The 16803-nt window shown below is 41.7% G+C and overlaps 1 protein-coding gene across 3 annotated transcripts in view; it reads right to left on the minus strand.

The window, feature by feature from the left end:
* FHIP2B (FHF complex subunit HOOK interacting protein 2B) overlaps positions 1-16803 on the minus strand; it is a 1026346-nt gene that overhangs the window by 781511 nt on the left and 228032 nt on the right. For all 3 annotated transcript variants that reach the window (XM_044082952.1, XM_044082953.1, XM_044082954.1), the window contains one exon: positions 15351-15455. In XM_044082952.1, the coding sequence (XP_043938887.1) occupies positions 15351-15455 (105 nt within the window). The remainder of the gene's footprint in view (positions 1-15350; positions 15456-16803) is intronic.

A 16803-nucleotide genomic window follows, 5' to 3' on the forward strand; every position in this document is an offset into this window, starting at 1 on the left:
ATACTGTGGCAAGGAAACAGGTGCTTGAGTTTGGGTCATCTGTTTTTTAGGTGTAGCTCATACTCTTGGCCTTTGAAACTCTGTAGTTTTAGTCAGAACTGAAGATGTGAAAGAAGTCATCAGTTTGTGCTGAGTATTGGTAGTGCGAAGAACTTCCTCAGAAGGCCTGCACAGCGGCTCCGGACCCATCCAAGGTAGAGACATCCACAGGTTCCATAGTCAAAGAAGAGTCAAAGAACAGGTCTTGGTAGCAGCCTGCGAATCCATCGAAGCAGGCATCAGGGGCTGCCAAAGCACCTCACTGAGTACCAGCCTGTGCGGTCTGTCTCTGTCTTTACCCTTACGTTTTTTCAGAAGATTGGTAGTCGGATGGCTTACAGAAGTCATTTCGGAATACGGAGATAGACAGCAAAAGTATTTAATGACAATAAGGGCCCGACAACAAATAGTTCGGGCATTGAACAAAGCACAAAACCAACAGCAAGGTACGTTTTGGTCTGGGCCTAAACAGGTGACGCAGTAAGAATGGAAATCTCGGTGTGGTATTTGCTTTCCACAGGCGAGACAATTGTTAACTTTTTCTGACATTGGCTAGAGCAAGAAGAAAGGATCCCCAATGGGGTACTTAGCTTTAGAAGACTTCAGGATGATTCCGTTCGGAAACGAAAAAGTACAGTTTTGTACCTACCATAAATGTAGATGTTCGAAGATCCACATTGCTGCAGTCCTTACTTATGGGTAGTCCGCTGTCCTCGGTCGGCCCGAATGCCAAAGTATTAGGCTGACGTCGGTCATGGGCGCCTAGATCTGACATCAGAGCGTCAGGGTATAAAGGCGCATGACCGACGTCATATCCTCAGTCTTTTCTTGCCCCAGATGTCAGAAGGCCAAACCAGAAAGGCCACAGCCAAAAACCGAATATCTCCCAAAAACATGCCCAACAACAACCATCACCTAAAGCATAGCACCAAGTCAAACTACAGTGGGGAAGGAGGGAGGGTAAATTGGACTGCAGCAATGTGGATCTTCGAACATCTACATTTATGGTAGGTACAAAACTGTACTATGTTCTTCATCTCACATTGCTGCAGTCCTTACTTATGGGTAGAATCCCAAAGCAACGGGAAAGGGAGGATGGTAAAAATCATAAAGCATTAGGGGCCGCTAAAATGCCCTGTAAAATTGCAGTGGCAAATCCAGCCCTAGACTTAGAATAAAGAGGAAGGTGGTAGTGTTTAGAAAAGGTATGCACTGAACTCCAAGTAGCTGCCTCCAAAATGTCTTTTGTAGCTACCCCCTTAGAAAGGCCGTAGAAGTAGCAGTAGCCCTAGTGGAATGAGGCCTGATTCCAGCAGGAATCTCCTTACCATGATGGGAATAACAGAAAGAAATACAAAACCCAATCCATTTAGAAATAGTTTGTTTTGAAACAGGTTTACCCTGTGAACCCAAATCAAAAGAAACAAACAATTGCTGAGACTGTCTGAACTCCTTGGTTCTGCTCAAATAATAACGCAACTGCCTGTGAATATCCAAAGTATGCAAAATTTTCTCCCCTTTATTTTGGGGGTTTGCATAAAAAGTAGGCAAATGAATAATTTGATTTAAGGCCACACTAGAAACCACTTTAGGAATAAAGGAAGGATTAGTACGCAAAGATACCCTATCCTTATGAAAAATCAGGAAAGGCTCCACTGCCATGAGGGCCTGTAATTCAGAAACCCTTCTTGCAGAGGTAATGGCCAACAAAAAAGCAGTTTTCCATGACAAATACTTTAACTCGGCAGTAGCTGCAGGCTCAAAAGGTTGTAGAGTAAGCTTTTCCAACACAAAATTGAGATCCCAAGCAGGAGTAGGAGCTCTATGTGGGGGTCTTATATTCTTTGCCCCTCTAAGAAATTGCTTAAACCAAGGATGGGAGAATAAAGGAGGGTCACAATCATAATGAGCAGAAATGGCTGCAGCATGAACCTTTATTGAGGAGAAAGACAAACCCTTGTCCAATAACTCAGTAAGATATTGAAGAGCAACACTTAAATCAGGTTTGGAGACATCAAAGTCCTTTCCTTTGCTCCACATAAAAAAATCTCCTCCATTTATCAGCGTAAACTTTCCTGGTACTAGGCCTCCTGGCCTCCAAAATAACATTCAAAACTTGTTGTGGAAGCTGAGACCCTCCAGAGTCTAAAACAGAATATGCCAGGCTGTTAGATGCAGAGACTGAATCTTGACATTGAGGAAGTGACTGTCCTCTTGTGACAAAAGGTGCGGAATCAAAGGCAGAGGCCATGGAGGTTCTCGCACTAAACTCCTCAGTAGTGGGTACCAGTGTTGTCGAGGCCAATCCGGTGCTATCAAAATCATGGTTGGCTTGTCTTGTCTGGCCTTCAAAAGTACCTTGGAAAGAAGAGGCAGAGGTGGGAAGGCATATACATGCAGATTGTTCCAACGGAATGATAGAGCGTCCACCTTCCAAGCTGTGTGATGAAACATCTTTGTGCAAAACTTTGGCAACTGGTAATTTAGTGGAGAAGCGAACAGATCTATGTCTGGAGTTCCCCATAACACTGTCAACTGTTGAAATACATGAGGATCCAATTTCCACTCGTGAGGATCCACTATTTGTCTGCTCAATACATCTGCTAAGGAGTTCTGTGCTCCTGGTAGAAACCTTGCCTGAAGATTGAGGTGTAGATTGAGAGCAGTTTCCCACAGAATCATCGCTTGCCTGCAAAGAGGGTAAGAATGGGTTCCCCCCTGCTTGTTGATGTACCACATGACAGTAGTGTTGTCTGTTTGAATCAACACCTGCCGTGGGTGAAGGAAATCTTTGAAAGCCATCAATGCAAACTGGACTGCTAACATTTCCTTTAAGTTGATATGCAAATGCTGGAGTTGGACAGGCCACGTGTTTTGCACCCATTTTCCATCGAGGTGTGCTCCCCAAGCCTTGTCCGAGGCATCTGTCGTTAGAATCTGACTCGCCTCTGACCGGATCACAGAGAGTCCCTTGTTTAGGTGACATTCCTGAGCCCACCACAAAAACTCCTTCTGAATGCAAGGTATTATCTGAATGACAGTGTCTAGATCTTGGCAGTGCTGAGTCCACACATTTTTGAGATACCATTGAAGCTTCCTCATATGCAATTTGGCATTGGGAAGTACCAGAATACAAGATGCCATGAACCCCAAAGCTTGAAGGACTGTCCTTGCAGTCAGCCTGGACCGTAGAGACATTTGCTGGAAATAAAGAGAAAGGCTTCTTTGTTTGTCCGGGGTCAAAAAGGCCATCTGGGAAGCTGTATTCAGTCTCACACCCAGAAAGCACATGTCCTGAGAGGGTACTAGACTGGACTTTGTTTCGTTCACAGAATACCCTAGGCATCTTAACACTGCCATCACATACTGTAGATGATGAAGAAGTTCGTCCTTTTCTTGTGCAATAATCAGGCAGTCGTCCAAATAAGGATAAATCTGTATTCCTCTTAGTCTGAAAAATGCTATCACTGGAGCCAGAACCTTTGTGAACACTCTGGGCGCAGTAGATAAGCCAAAGGGCAATGCAGAGAACTGATAATGTAAATTTCCAGTCCGAAAACGCAGGTACCTCCTACAACTGGGCCTGATAGGAACATGAAGGTAAGCCTCTTTGAGATCCAGAGTAACCATCCAGTGATCTTTTCCCAACAGAGGTAAAAGTTGTTGTAAAGTCAGCATCTTGAACTTTGGAATGTCCAGGTAAGTGTTGAGGATAGATAAATCCAAAATTGGTCTCCACGTGTTCCCTTTCTTTGGAACTAGAAACAGGCGAGAATAAAATCCTTGGCCCACTTCTGACAGAGGAACTGGCTGTATAGCTCCTATTTGAAGAAGTAAAGAAATTTGTTTGTGAGCCTCTATCCTTTGCCGAGGAGGGCGCCTGGCATGCCTTTGAAAGGAGGCATGGTGTGGAAATAGAACTTGTAACCTCGGTTTATAATGTCCAATACCCATTTGTCCTGGGTGACTAAATGCCAATTTTGCTTGAAAAGAGCCAACTTTCCTCCCAAAGGAGCTGCCAGGCAAGAAGAATCTGGCAGCTGAAAATGCAGGTCACTGGGCCTGTTTACGAAAGGACTGGCCCCTGCCCTCACCAGCAGATTGAGCAGGCGAACTCCATTGTCTCGGCCTGAAGGTACTCTGAGCTCTGCCCCTACCACGCCTAGATCTACCCCTAGACTGAGAGTCAGAAGAAGGGTCGTCCACCCCTTAGTAGGCCAATTTCTACTAAACTTTGGAGGTTGTACCTGCAAAAATCTTTAACAGTCTGCATAGACTTAGCCTTGTCTTCCATTTTCTTTAAGACTGACTCCACAGGAGGACCAAACAAAACTTCAGACTGTAAAGGGGCATCCAGAATTCTAGACTTAACATGCTCAGACAAATTCTGATCCTTAAGCCAGGCGTGCCTACGAATAACTGAACCAGTGGCAGCTACCCTAGAAGAAGCCTGTAAAGCATCAAAACCACATTGCAAAGAGTGCTTACCCACCTGTTCAGAAACATGCACTAAATCCTGCAATTCTTTACACTCTATGCCCTCTGCCAAAGCATCCACTTTAGATCTTAGCTGAGAAAGGAGGAAATTCTGATACTTCAACATATGAAACTGGCAGTTCAAAGCTCTCATTGCTAAAGTAGAAGAGGTATACACCTTCTTACCCCATCTATCCAAAGCTCTAGCTTCCTTATCCAGAGGAACCGGATTCTTAACAACAGAGGCTCTAACACCCTTAGGCCCCTGACTAATAGTTTCTGGGTCCGCCCTAGGACTCCTATACAGATATTTATGAGCCTCAGGCACCCTGTAATACCTGTCCGGTTTAACTGGGGCAGGAGGCACAGAATCTGGATTAAGGGAAGCTTCCGAGAAAACATCTGAAACAACATCCAAAACCGGAGGTATAGCTAAGGGCCTATGCTGTGGTAAAAACAAGAACTCCCTAAGCCTCTTCCATGAATCAGAGTAATCCTGTCCCTCCCACTTAAAATGCTCCCTCATGGAATGCAGAGTTTCTGAAAAAGAAAAATCCTCTGGAGGAGAAGCAGAAGGAGTGGAATCCTCTGCATCAGAATCAGAATAAGGAGGGAAATCTTGTATGTCTTCAGCAGAAGACTCTGAATCATCTGAGGCCTGCTCCAAACTTTCCAACTCTGGCTCCATCCTGGGCCTCTTATCAGGAGGGGGTATAGAACCTCTAATTAAAGTAATCAACTCCTCTGCCATTTTAAGCATGTGCTTTTTAGGCACAGACCCTGAAGAACCAGAACTGACACCAGAGGAAGGCAAAACAGACCTGCTCTTAGAAGGAGCCTTAGAAACAGTAGCAGAATGTCTAACCACCTTAGGCATAGAAGGGAGAATAGTAACCTGAGAGGCCCCTTCAGCCTGACCTGCCTCCTGAGAGGCCACATCTTGTAAAATCAAAGTTTCCGCCTGGGACTCAACAGAAACTTCAGCCGGATCCACCTGTTCAGCTGTAGCTTCTAAAGGTCCGGCGTCCAAAACGGACGAATCATCCTGCCTAGGCTTGAAAGATTTGTCTTTGCGCTTCTTAGTAGAAGCAGGCGTCGGAACATCCGACGGCATATTATAATTACACCTCTTGCCAAAGACTAACCTAGCGCAATCTAACCTCGGTTTTATAGTGCGTTTATTAAACCTAGCACAAAACCGACACCCGACTACGTCGTGCTCCGGTCCCAAACAAGGAATACAAAGCGAGTGGTAATCCCTATGCGGTATCTGTTTCCCACAAGAAATACAATTATTCACTTTTTCTGACATCCGGTAAGTAACTGAGGCAAGAAAAAACAAAAATGTTCCCCAATGGGGTACTTAGCCCAACTTGGTATCGGTCTGAAACTCCGAAAAATTTCAGAACGCCGAACGGCACTTGCAACGCTGCTTCTGCATCGGACCAAGCGGCAAAAAAGACTGAGGATATGACGTCGGTCATGCACCTTTATACCCTGACGCTCTGATGTCAGATCTAGGCGCCCATGACCGACGTCAGCCTAATACTTTGGTATTCGGGCCGACCGAGGACAGCGGACTACCCATAAGTAAGGACTGCAGCAATGTGAGATGAAGAACATCTCAGGTAGCGGCCGATCAGCACTCGTGCAAACTGCTTCTGCTCGGGCTCCTTGGCAAGAAAGATTGATGTAATGGCGCCGGCTGCCTGTTTTTATACCCCGTGACGTCCTGACATCAGTCCTGGAGCGACAACAACTGACGCAGAAATACTAAGTCTCTGGTATTCGGGCTGACTGAGGGCTACCTGCAGACAGATAACCCAAGTGTGATGACTGCAACAGTGAAACACTAAGAACAACTATAACAGCTCATAAGAAAACCCACTACAGCAGCCATTAACCTCCTGATGGAGAGATGAAAAGTCAGCAAGTAAAGGAACGTAGTAGTGCTGAAAGTGAATTCATCCTCAAGTCTTGGTGAGTACCTTTGCGAGGTGGACCCTGTTTTTCACAAAATCTCACCAAGGCGATGCTGATATATAGACTGTATTTATATAGCATATATCATGGACAGAAGTAAATCAAAAATAAAAAAGATAGCTGGGTGCACAAGACCCAGGTTAAAAAAGTGCCCAATCCTGGTCGGCGCACTGGTGCCAGGACTGGAAAAAATGACAGTGTAGAATCCTCAAAATATGGAAACAATCCTACAATGGGGCCAGGCCAGGCTCAGGGGGAGGATGCCTCCCCTCCCCCGTTGTAGAAGGAAGTAGTAGTCCACAAAAACTGACTGGCCAAAGAAGAGCCATAAAGACAACAGAGTGGACTACTGAGGATAAGAAAGAAATTATGTATTGTTACTATTATGTAAAAAGCCCAGAATTTCCAGACACAAGATATCCAAAACGATTAAGAGAGAAATTATTGAAAAGAAAAATACTTCCGCAGGAAAAACTGTCACAAGCTTCAAATAAAAATTTGCTTTCATTAATACAACAGATTTTTGAAAAACAGCATATAGATCAAGAAACTTTGATCTCTTCGGAAAAAGAAGCCTCTGAGGAAGTGAGAAAATATAAACAACAAAACCTAGAGACATTTGAAAAATATAAAAAAGAAATATGGACACGGGAAAGAAAGAGAAAGTTGATATGGTGCAATATTTATGCAAAGGAGAAAGCCAAGTTAACTAATATACAGAAGGCAGTTTCAAAGATATTTGAAGAAAAATACAGGAAAAGGCATCCAGATATGGAAGATTTCACAATAAAAAGACTAAAAGCACAAAGATTTAATGTAGAAAAGACGATTAATAAAGTAGAAGTTAAAGAAATAGAAGTTGAAGTTATGGGGTGCTTGCGAAGTGAAGGATTTAATGTAGAAGGCCTAAAACAGACTACATCACAGCATGATGGAGTGAGTCCCCAGAATAAGGAAAAGCAAGAAGATCAGGAGGCATGTGAAGAAGAAATGTGGACATGGGAAGGAAAAGAGATTTAATATGGTGTAATATTTATGCAAAGGAGAAAGCAAAACTACCTAATACAAAAACAGCAGCACCAAAGATATTTGAAGAAAACTACAGGCAAAGGAATCCAGATATGGAAAACTTTACAATACAAAAATAAGACTAAGAGGAAAAACATAAAAAGAGATTAGTAATGGAGAAGTCAAAGAAATAGAAATTGAGGTAATGGAACAGCTACAAAAAAGAAAAGTATTCAGTATAGAAAATCAAATGCAGAAAGCACCAAACAGGATAGAGCAATGGCTATCCAAATTAAGGGGAAACCAGGTCAGGTGCCATATCAAGATATTCTGGAGCCTTCCACAAGAAACCAGTATAAAAGTTCACTTGAAGCTAGACAGCAAGGAAAGGAACAGGAAACTGTTGAAACTCTGATGCAGTCAATGTTGAGGAGTGATAGGCCAGTGAGTTTCCATATGACAAAACAACAGATGACACAGGATGAAACTGAAGAAAATGTACCACAAGATGTTATAGAACTTTCTATAGAATGCCGCAGGAAATGGAAAACAAGGGATGTGCCCTCAGTATGGAAGAAAAGGAGTTAAGAGAAAAGTTGCTTGATTTAATAGACAGACAGATATATCAAGATCAACGAGAGAAATAGACTGCAGAAGGTTAATAAAACCTCAAAAGTCAGAAGCTTGATAAAACAAATGAACACAGTAATTAGGACTATCCATAGAGATCCATGCGATACAACAGAAGTAAACAGAATATATTACTGTGCTGCTAAATTAATAACTGATAAAATTCTACCACAGGAACATAGGGTAGCGAGGGAAAAGGGTTGGGGGGTGGTGAAAGCGAATACCATCATGGAAATATTGAAGAGAGAAAACTATAAAGCAGCTAAGACAAGAAGTGTCATTGTTAGAAGATTATAGGAGAGGGAACAGATCAACAAAAATATTAAGAAAGATAGATGTGATAAAAGCAATGCGCAGTATCAGAACAGACCAGGATCTATTATGCACTATTGGAGATGAACTAAAAATTTAAAAACAGGTGGAAAGACTCAGAAGATACAAAGATACATATAAGGGAAAAGCACAAAATAAGCAATTTACTGATGACCCAAAAAAGTTTTATAGAGACTTGGGAAATAAGGTAAAAGGAATTGATAAACCTCCGGAAAAAGAGGCAGTAGATACATTTCGGAGGAGTATCTATGAAGATCCTGTGGAACACAACAAAGATGCTAAATGGATAGAAGTAAAAGAAAGAATAAGAAGTTTAAAGGTACACGCTATGAAATGGGATGAAGTAACAGCCAGAGAGATTGAAACAAAGTTGAGAAAAGCCTCTAACTGGAAAACCCCAGGCCCAGATGCAGTACCTAACTTTTGGCTTAAAGTATTAACTTCTTTACACGGGGATCTAGCTATGAGTAAGAACTATTTATATGCACACCCTGAACAGACACCACACTGTTTAACAACAGGAAAAACAATGCTCTTACTTAAGAGTGAACCGGAAAGCTACCCTAAAAATTATAGACCAAGAACTTGTCTTCCAACGACGTATAAACTATACACTGTGAATGACACCGACAGAGTTTATAGTCATTTAGAAGAAAACTCAACTATGGCAGTAGAACAAAACGGCAATAAAAGAAAGTCATATGGAACAAAAGGATCATATGTTGTTAAATAAAGTTATAGTGGAGAACTGTAAGAAAGGAAAGAATCTAAGTATGGCATGGATTGACTATAAAAAAGCATTTGATAGTATCCCACATTCATGGATAAAAGAGTGCTTAAAAATGTATAAGGTACATCCTACACTGATTGATTACACTACAGTAACCATGAAACAGTGGCAGACCACTCTGCAATTAAGCCATGATAAAGGACAAATTATTATCCCAGGGATAAAAATCCAAAGGGGGATATTCCAGGGCGACTCCCTGTCACCGTTATTTTGCCCTGCCATTAACTCATTAAGCTGTTTACTTAACAGCTTAGGTCATGGCAATAATTTGGCTTCTAGAAAACAACAAAGTCTAATGACTTCTCATCTTCTCTTTGTCAAAGATTTAAAATTGTATAGCTCATCAGATGAGGAACTGAAAGCACAGCTGCAGGTTGTTAAAACTTTTTCAGATAATACTGGAATGTCATTTGGTCTTGATAAATGTGCAAAAGCAACCTTTAAAAAAGGAAAATTGCACCACCAGGAAAACATCAGTTTAAGACATGAATGTGATTATCAAAGAACTTCAGCAAGAGGGGGGTGTATAAATACTTGGGAATTGATGAAGGACCAGAAATAAAACATGAACAAATGCGAATTAATCCTGAAAACAGCATTGACACCTAGGAACAAGATCCAAAGCTATAAATCAATTTGCTCTTCTTGTCAAAACTTATAGTTTTGGAGTAATTGGCCCCAAAAAGTGTTGGATAGATTGGATATTAAAACAAGGATGCTTCATGCTCACCAAATGATTTATAAAAATCAGTGTATACCAAGATTATATATCCCCCATTCTGAAAGAGGGCAGGGTATCCTTGAAAATGATTACATGTATAGATCGGCAATCGTGGGACTCCACACATATCTACTGACCTCACAAGATCCAAATGTGCTGAAAGTTTTGAAATATGAGGAGAATAAATCTAAGATGACATCGCTGATTAATTTAGCAGAAGCATATCGACGTCAAGCAGGAATGGAAATCAAACCAGAAGTGGATAAAAATCAGGCAGCAACTGAATGTGCTAACAAACAAAAGAAAGAATATAAGGTGAAGGACCAGATGAGAAGGCAAGAAATGTGGAAAAAACATAAATATAGTTGCAAGTATAGAAAACTTCTGGAAGAGTCTCATGTTGATCAAGAACGAATGCAGGAATGGTTAAGGAGAGGTGAATTTACATCAAGAAATGAAAGGCTAATATTGTCAGCCCAAGATAATGGGCTACGTACATGCTGGTATACTAAGTCCATTGAACATGTGGGAGAAACAGACATATGTAGGTTTTGTGGAACCGAACTGGAAACAGTCACACACCTTATTGCTGGTTGTGACTGTAATGGCAGAGGGACTGTATACTGAAAGGCATAATAATGTGGCGAGATTGTTACACTGGAGATTGTGCAAACATTATAGTATCAAAGTGGCTGAAAAACACTGGAAACATGAGCCACAGAGAATCATAGAAAATGATGAAGTTTGCATAACTTGGGATCACCCAATACCAACAGTCCAAAAGATAGATGCTAGAAAACCAGACATAGTGGTCCAAGAAAAGAAGACAAAAGTAGCATTGATCATTGAAATCGCCACACCTAGTGACTGCAGTGTCTTGTGTACAGAGAGACACAAAGTCATAAAATACCTCGATCTGCAGGCAGAAACGAGAGCGCTGTGGAAGAAAGATACCCAGGACAGTTCCAATAGTAGTAGGAGCAACTGGTCTTATAAAAAAGAATTTACAATCGTATTTAGATACGTTACCAATTCATGTAGCACCGTACGGATTGCAGGAGTCGTCATTACTGGGCACATTGCAGGTGCTGCGAAGAGCACTTTTGGCAAACATCGAAGAGTGAAACAATACTAATTTCATGAACTTTAATCATACTTTGACTTAGGAATGGGGTCCATTCCCGTCATGGTATTAGAAACCCAAAAGAGTTGGAGAAATTAAAAATGGCAGCCATTAACCAAATTTGTTTTAACCCCAGAAATCAGGAATGGCTGAAAGCTTTTCCATTGTCTGATCCACTTGGAGGGACTGGAACCTGACAAATTCTTGAGAAACATAAGCCCAGTATGACAAAGGGACCCCCTCCCCCCTTCTTACTCTCCTTGTCCAAATCTTTAGACTCTGTTTCAAGCAGCAAGGTGGAGAAAGAGGATGTGATCTTCCTGGACCTATGTTGGTCTGCAAGGCTACAGACAGATCTCACTCCATTTTGCTGAAGGCTTGAAGAGTACATTCACCTTCCTGGAAGCAGAAGGAAAGGTAAGAGGATGCTTCTAGGCTGAAAAAGGACTCCTAAAACATTCTTCTTCCCTAGAGGACTCATTCAGACATTTCTACTTCAGGGGCAAAAATAGGGGGGGGGGCATGGGGGAGTTCAAGAATCTGAGGGTTCATTCAGGGTTTCTCGGAAGGAGAAGGTCATCTGAAAGGGAGCCATGGGAAGGGGGAGGTCACACATTTTCCATTTTGGACAAAACTGCCTCTTCATCGTTTGAGCCCATTACCCAGACAGACAGGCAGTATGAGATCTTCTCTTAATACTAGATCCACAATGGACAGGTATGAGTTTTGCCAATGTGTGGGAAGTAAAGCATATGATAGGTATGCATTAAATGGTTAGGTCATGGGGTATGGACACATGGTGTTCAGTAGTGTGCCCTGGGGAAAGAAGACACCTACATGGGACAAGAAGTTGGCAGCAATCAATGATTCCTAAAACTGAACTCCTGAACATTCAGGAAAAAGATTATAGCAAACATCAAGCAATTGCTTGATCTGTAAGCCCCAACGGATGTTCTTCAGTGAGGGCCATCAAGCTGTACAGGACCTGGGGAGGGTCTGGGAAGGAGAGTCCTAAATCTTGACTGCAACCAATGACCACCAATCAAGAGATTCAAGAGATCACTCAGTGAAAGCAAGCCAATTACAAGAAAGCTCTGCTTACCTGATAAAGGGATGGATGATACTTACAACTCGAGATGCATCTCTCTGGGTAGAGGGGGTGTAGCTCACAGCAGGTAGCCATCATCCAATGAGGCTAGGTCTGAGCTCAAATGCCTCAACAGGTGAAGGAGAGCTAATGACATGAGAGACGCAGGCAACCTTGTGAACTTGATGCAAGGAAGGTATAACTTCTGCAACCCCCCCCCAGGCATACGCATGCATGCACACATACATCCTTCTCATTGTGCTCTGGCACAAACCTAGGACCACATAGCTGAACCTTATCCTTGGCCTTAAGTACTACCACCATGACAACTGTTGGCTGGGCTGAAATGCAGACACTCATGTTGCAGTTTTTGATCATTCTTTTGCCTACTCAGCGTAGGTAATGCCAGGGTAAGTATTGGCTCTTGATGAATGGTCAAAGAGCACTTCGATGGCTTGCATTCTAAGTAAAAAATGCTGGAATTTTCCATGATGACAGTCAGAATCAAGAGCCAAACTGTGAGAGTGGAAGAAAGGAAATGACAGGTACTGTCTTCACAGCCCAGTAATACCATTACAGTGTGCAGTGGCAATAGATGTACATCATGCCTCTAAAACAAGAAGATGAACAGAAAAAGAAAAGTCTGGTTGAAGATGGAGAGAGAAGAAATCCCAACAGCTGACCTACTGCAAAAGATTCCTATTAACACACGTTACGGGTTTTATCACATTAGTAAAATCTCACAGCTCTAGGATGCTTTAGTTTACATTTTTTTTCTACTAACATCTATCTCCTACATTAATTTTCAGTGAATTTAAAACATTGGCTTTAGCTGAATTAATCTGAAAACTTGCAATTTAAAACTAGAACAATTTATTTCACAAATGTCGCTGTATTTTGATACAAAAGGTATCTGCAAATGGGTCTACTTCTCTTGTTCGAAATTACACTTGTTCGAACAAGAGAAAATCGAGACCCACTTTGCCGAAAGTGCACTTCTGCGAAACTCACGTTACCAATCTCAGACTGCATTCTTGCACTTAGTATATATGCAGCAACGGTCCAGTCCAGCAAACAAAAACACATTTTAGCAGGGAGGCAAGCCCCCCCTGCACCCCCCACACCTCCACTACTTATATATACTAATTCCAAAATCACACTACAGTGGGGAACAGGTATATTTCCTTGTCCCCACTGTACTGTAGCTTGCTAAAGTAAGTGCACTTTCGCTAGAATGGGTCTCAATCTTCTCTTGTTCAAACAAGTGTAATTTCGAACAAGAAAACTAGACCCCTACAAACATACTGGTTTTACCATGCTTAGGCCCAGGAATAATCACATCAATGTCACAAAAATGTTAAAAAAACAAGGTGAAACAAATAATGGTTTTGCATTTGTAAACTTTCTGGTTACTTTCATAAGCCAAAACATTTCACATCCGTAACCACTACACCACTGGTCTATTAATATAAAATGTGTATGGCAATATACTGCAAACTGCTCCTCATTTCACCCCATACACACCTCAGGGAACCTTCTGTTTTCTAAAACATTGTTTAAAAAAAAATCAAATTGTCAATCCTCCTAAATTAATACAGAACAACTTCTGTATATGCCAAAGACAGTTCATAAAATTAGTGTTTTTTTATTATAAAAGCTGCTATTTTCACAAACTAAAGCAGATGCCCTATGCTAACCGTTTAAAAAAACTCCAGCTATACTCTGCCGCATATTGTCTATTCAGAGGCGATCTCTGCTTAACATACAAGGCCATGTCAAACCCAGAGCTGTTGGACATGCTACACTTAAAGAAATCCCAATCCCTCAGAGCCACACGCTTCAGGGATCTAAACCTTGTCATCACAATGAACAAAACATGTGGAGGGATAGGTTCCTGACACAGAGACTCCCCAGACTCTAGAATGGACTGCCCATACATGTCAACCACAGCGCCTCTTTGGCCGTCTTCAAAAGGAACCTTGACAATTGGATGGGAGATAGAAAATTCACCCCGGGGATCACGTCAGTCGCCCTGCAAGACTGGGGTCCAGGGAAGTAAATATTGTGGGAAGAAATAGCCAGGGAATTGTTATGGCTAGGCTTGTATAGGCCTTAGGGCCGATAGCCTAGTAGCAACCTATGAACTGCATCACCAAATTCACATATGTTGTTTTTTGCCAATTGATCCCTACCAGGAAGAAAGAATTACAGTAACTACAGTTTTCATTTCTTTCCAGCACAAACCTTTCAACATTCTACTTCGCCAAAATGCTCCTGCTGTGTGACATAAGATTATGCCAGCAACAGGGATGCATTTCTTGTCCTCACATTCCAGGTGTTCCAGCCTGAATGCTCCTTTTTGTATGAGTGAGAGAAACTGGAGTTTACACAAATGATCTCTATGACCTAGGCATGATATTTAGAGATCAGGGGTGTTGGAGCAGATCCCCCACATCATGGGGTTTGCTCTACTGCATAAAACACTTTCTGATTGCGAGTAGTAGTTTTAAGCGATCAGCAGCGACTTACTAGGAGTTGAGCTTAGGAAGAGTACAATGTATCCCACTACCTTATGTTCACTTCCTGTTTAGAAATTTTCATACAAACTCTGATCATACCCATCAACATTAAAAAGGTTGATGTCAGACTTTAAAGTGACCTTTACTAATGTCTAGTAAGCTATTTTTGAGCATTAAACTTGACAAGAAAATCACACCCCATTAATTTTGAAGGACCATAACTCCACAGACTTCTTGGTGAAAAAGGGTGCACAAGTATACATGCTGAGCATATCAATACAACTATTTACAAAAAATTGCATCTTAAAAAATTAAATATATAAATCTGCAAAGGTAAACACAGAGGTGTAAATTTGTTTAATTTGAATTTTGTGAAACAACTGTATAAAGAACACATGGCACAGTATACTCAGCAACAGTTATCTTATGCTGAAATTTTTTTTTTTGTTATTAGATATGTTCACTATAATGATTAACAACAAATCCCACTACCCCTTTAAAAGGCAGACCGTTACCTGGGTAAATACTCCTACTCTGCATTTCAGCTTGAACATTTTTAAATGTACAAAGCTTTTACAATTGCCTCTGGCATACCTTCACACAGGTTTTAAAATTATTCTGCAAACACAGTCTACACTCACCTTGACAGGGCGGTGCACATTGAGGTAATTAAGCATTGGTTGCTGGATCTGTCCCAAGATCTTTGAAAAGAAGAGGACCACCTGCTGCTTCATACCTGGTGGATACTGCAAACAAGAATAAACACATTTTATTTTGAATGATGATAATGTCCATCTGGAATAAAAAAAAAAAAAGTTATGTTCGTACCATAACATTACATCTGAGTTGTTGCTTCATTTGCCTTCAAACTGTGGGTTTTAGATCCGTCCTCGGATCCAACTCCACCGAATACTCCAGCCTTGGAGCCGAAAAAACTGAGCTCCTCCTCTCCTACCCATTATGCCCCACTCTCCCACCATCCCTCAGATTGAGTTTACTGCTAGACATAAACCTCCACCACCAAACACCAGCAAAGTTATCCACACCATCCACAGAACACCTCAGGGCCTGGATAACAGAAAAGAGAAGGAAGTGAGTCACTTCTGCAAGATCCTCCCTGGATCTGAGGAAGAGGAAAGGAGGGTGGGATAGGTTGAAGACAAATGAAGCAACAACTCAGATGGAACATTATATTAAGAACATAACTTTTATCTGAAGTTGTTGACTTCATTTGATCTCCAACATGCAGAACAGAGTCCTCAGCTACATTAGCCCCAGGTGGCCCTCATGGAAGGATATTCCTAAGCACTGCACAGCCAAAGGGCGCCCTACTCCTGGAACAGACGTCCAACCTGTAATGGGAAATGAAGGTATGAGAAGACTGCCACAGCTGCTGAACAAATGTCATCAATGGGCATTATAGACCAGAAGGCTGTGGTAGATTCAGATCTAGTGGAATGTGCTTTCACCTGATTAGGAAGAGGAATGCCTTGTTTGGAGTATTCCAGTGCAATGCACTTTGAAATTCAATTAGCTGAAGTCATTTTAGTGATAGGTCTACCTAGTCTGGAATTAGCAAAGCAGACAAAACGCTGATCTGTTTTACTGAAAGACTTTGTTCTGTCAAAATAAAAACCCAGCTGTCTGTCAACATCAAGTAAATGAAATTTGTATTCTCCCTTGTTTTGGAAATTGGGAAAAAAAAGACAGGAACAGTAATAATCTAATTAATGTTGGCCTTTGAAGCAACCTTGGGCATAAAGGAGGGATTAGGGCCAAGAGAGAGAGACTATCCTTATGGAAAACCAGATAGGGAGGTTTTATGGAAAAAGTGTGAAGTTCTGAAACCCTCTTAGCAGAGGTGATAACCACCAAGAAGGCAGTCTTCCAAGATAAAAATTGCAAATCGACCGTGGCCACTGGCTCAAAGGGAGCAAAACCAGAGCTTGTAACACCAAAGTAAGGTCCAAGGTGGAGTAGGATCCTTAAATCAGAGGTCAGAGTAGAAAGTTGCCCCTCAAAAAGGCCTTACATATTTCAGTGGATGCAAGGAGGAAGAATCTTCACCAATGTGGACCCAAAAATCACTTAGAT

The sequence above is a fragment of the Protopterus annectens genome, chromosome 9.part0 (assembly GCF_019279795.1).
Source record: "Protopterus annectens isolate FY-2018-M chromosome 9.part0, PAN1.0, whole genome shotgun sequence".
NCBI lineage: Eukaryota > Metazoa > Chordata > Ceratodontiformes > Protopteridae > Protopterus > Protopterus annectens.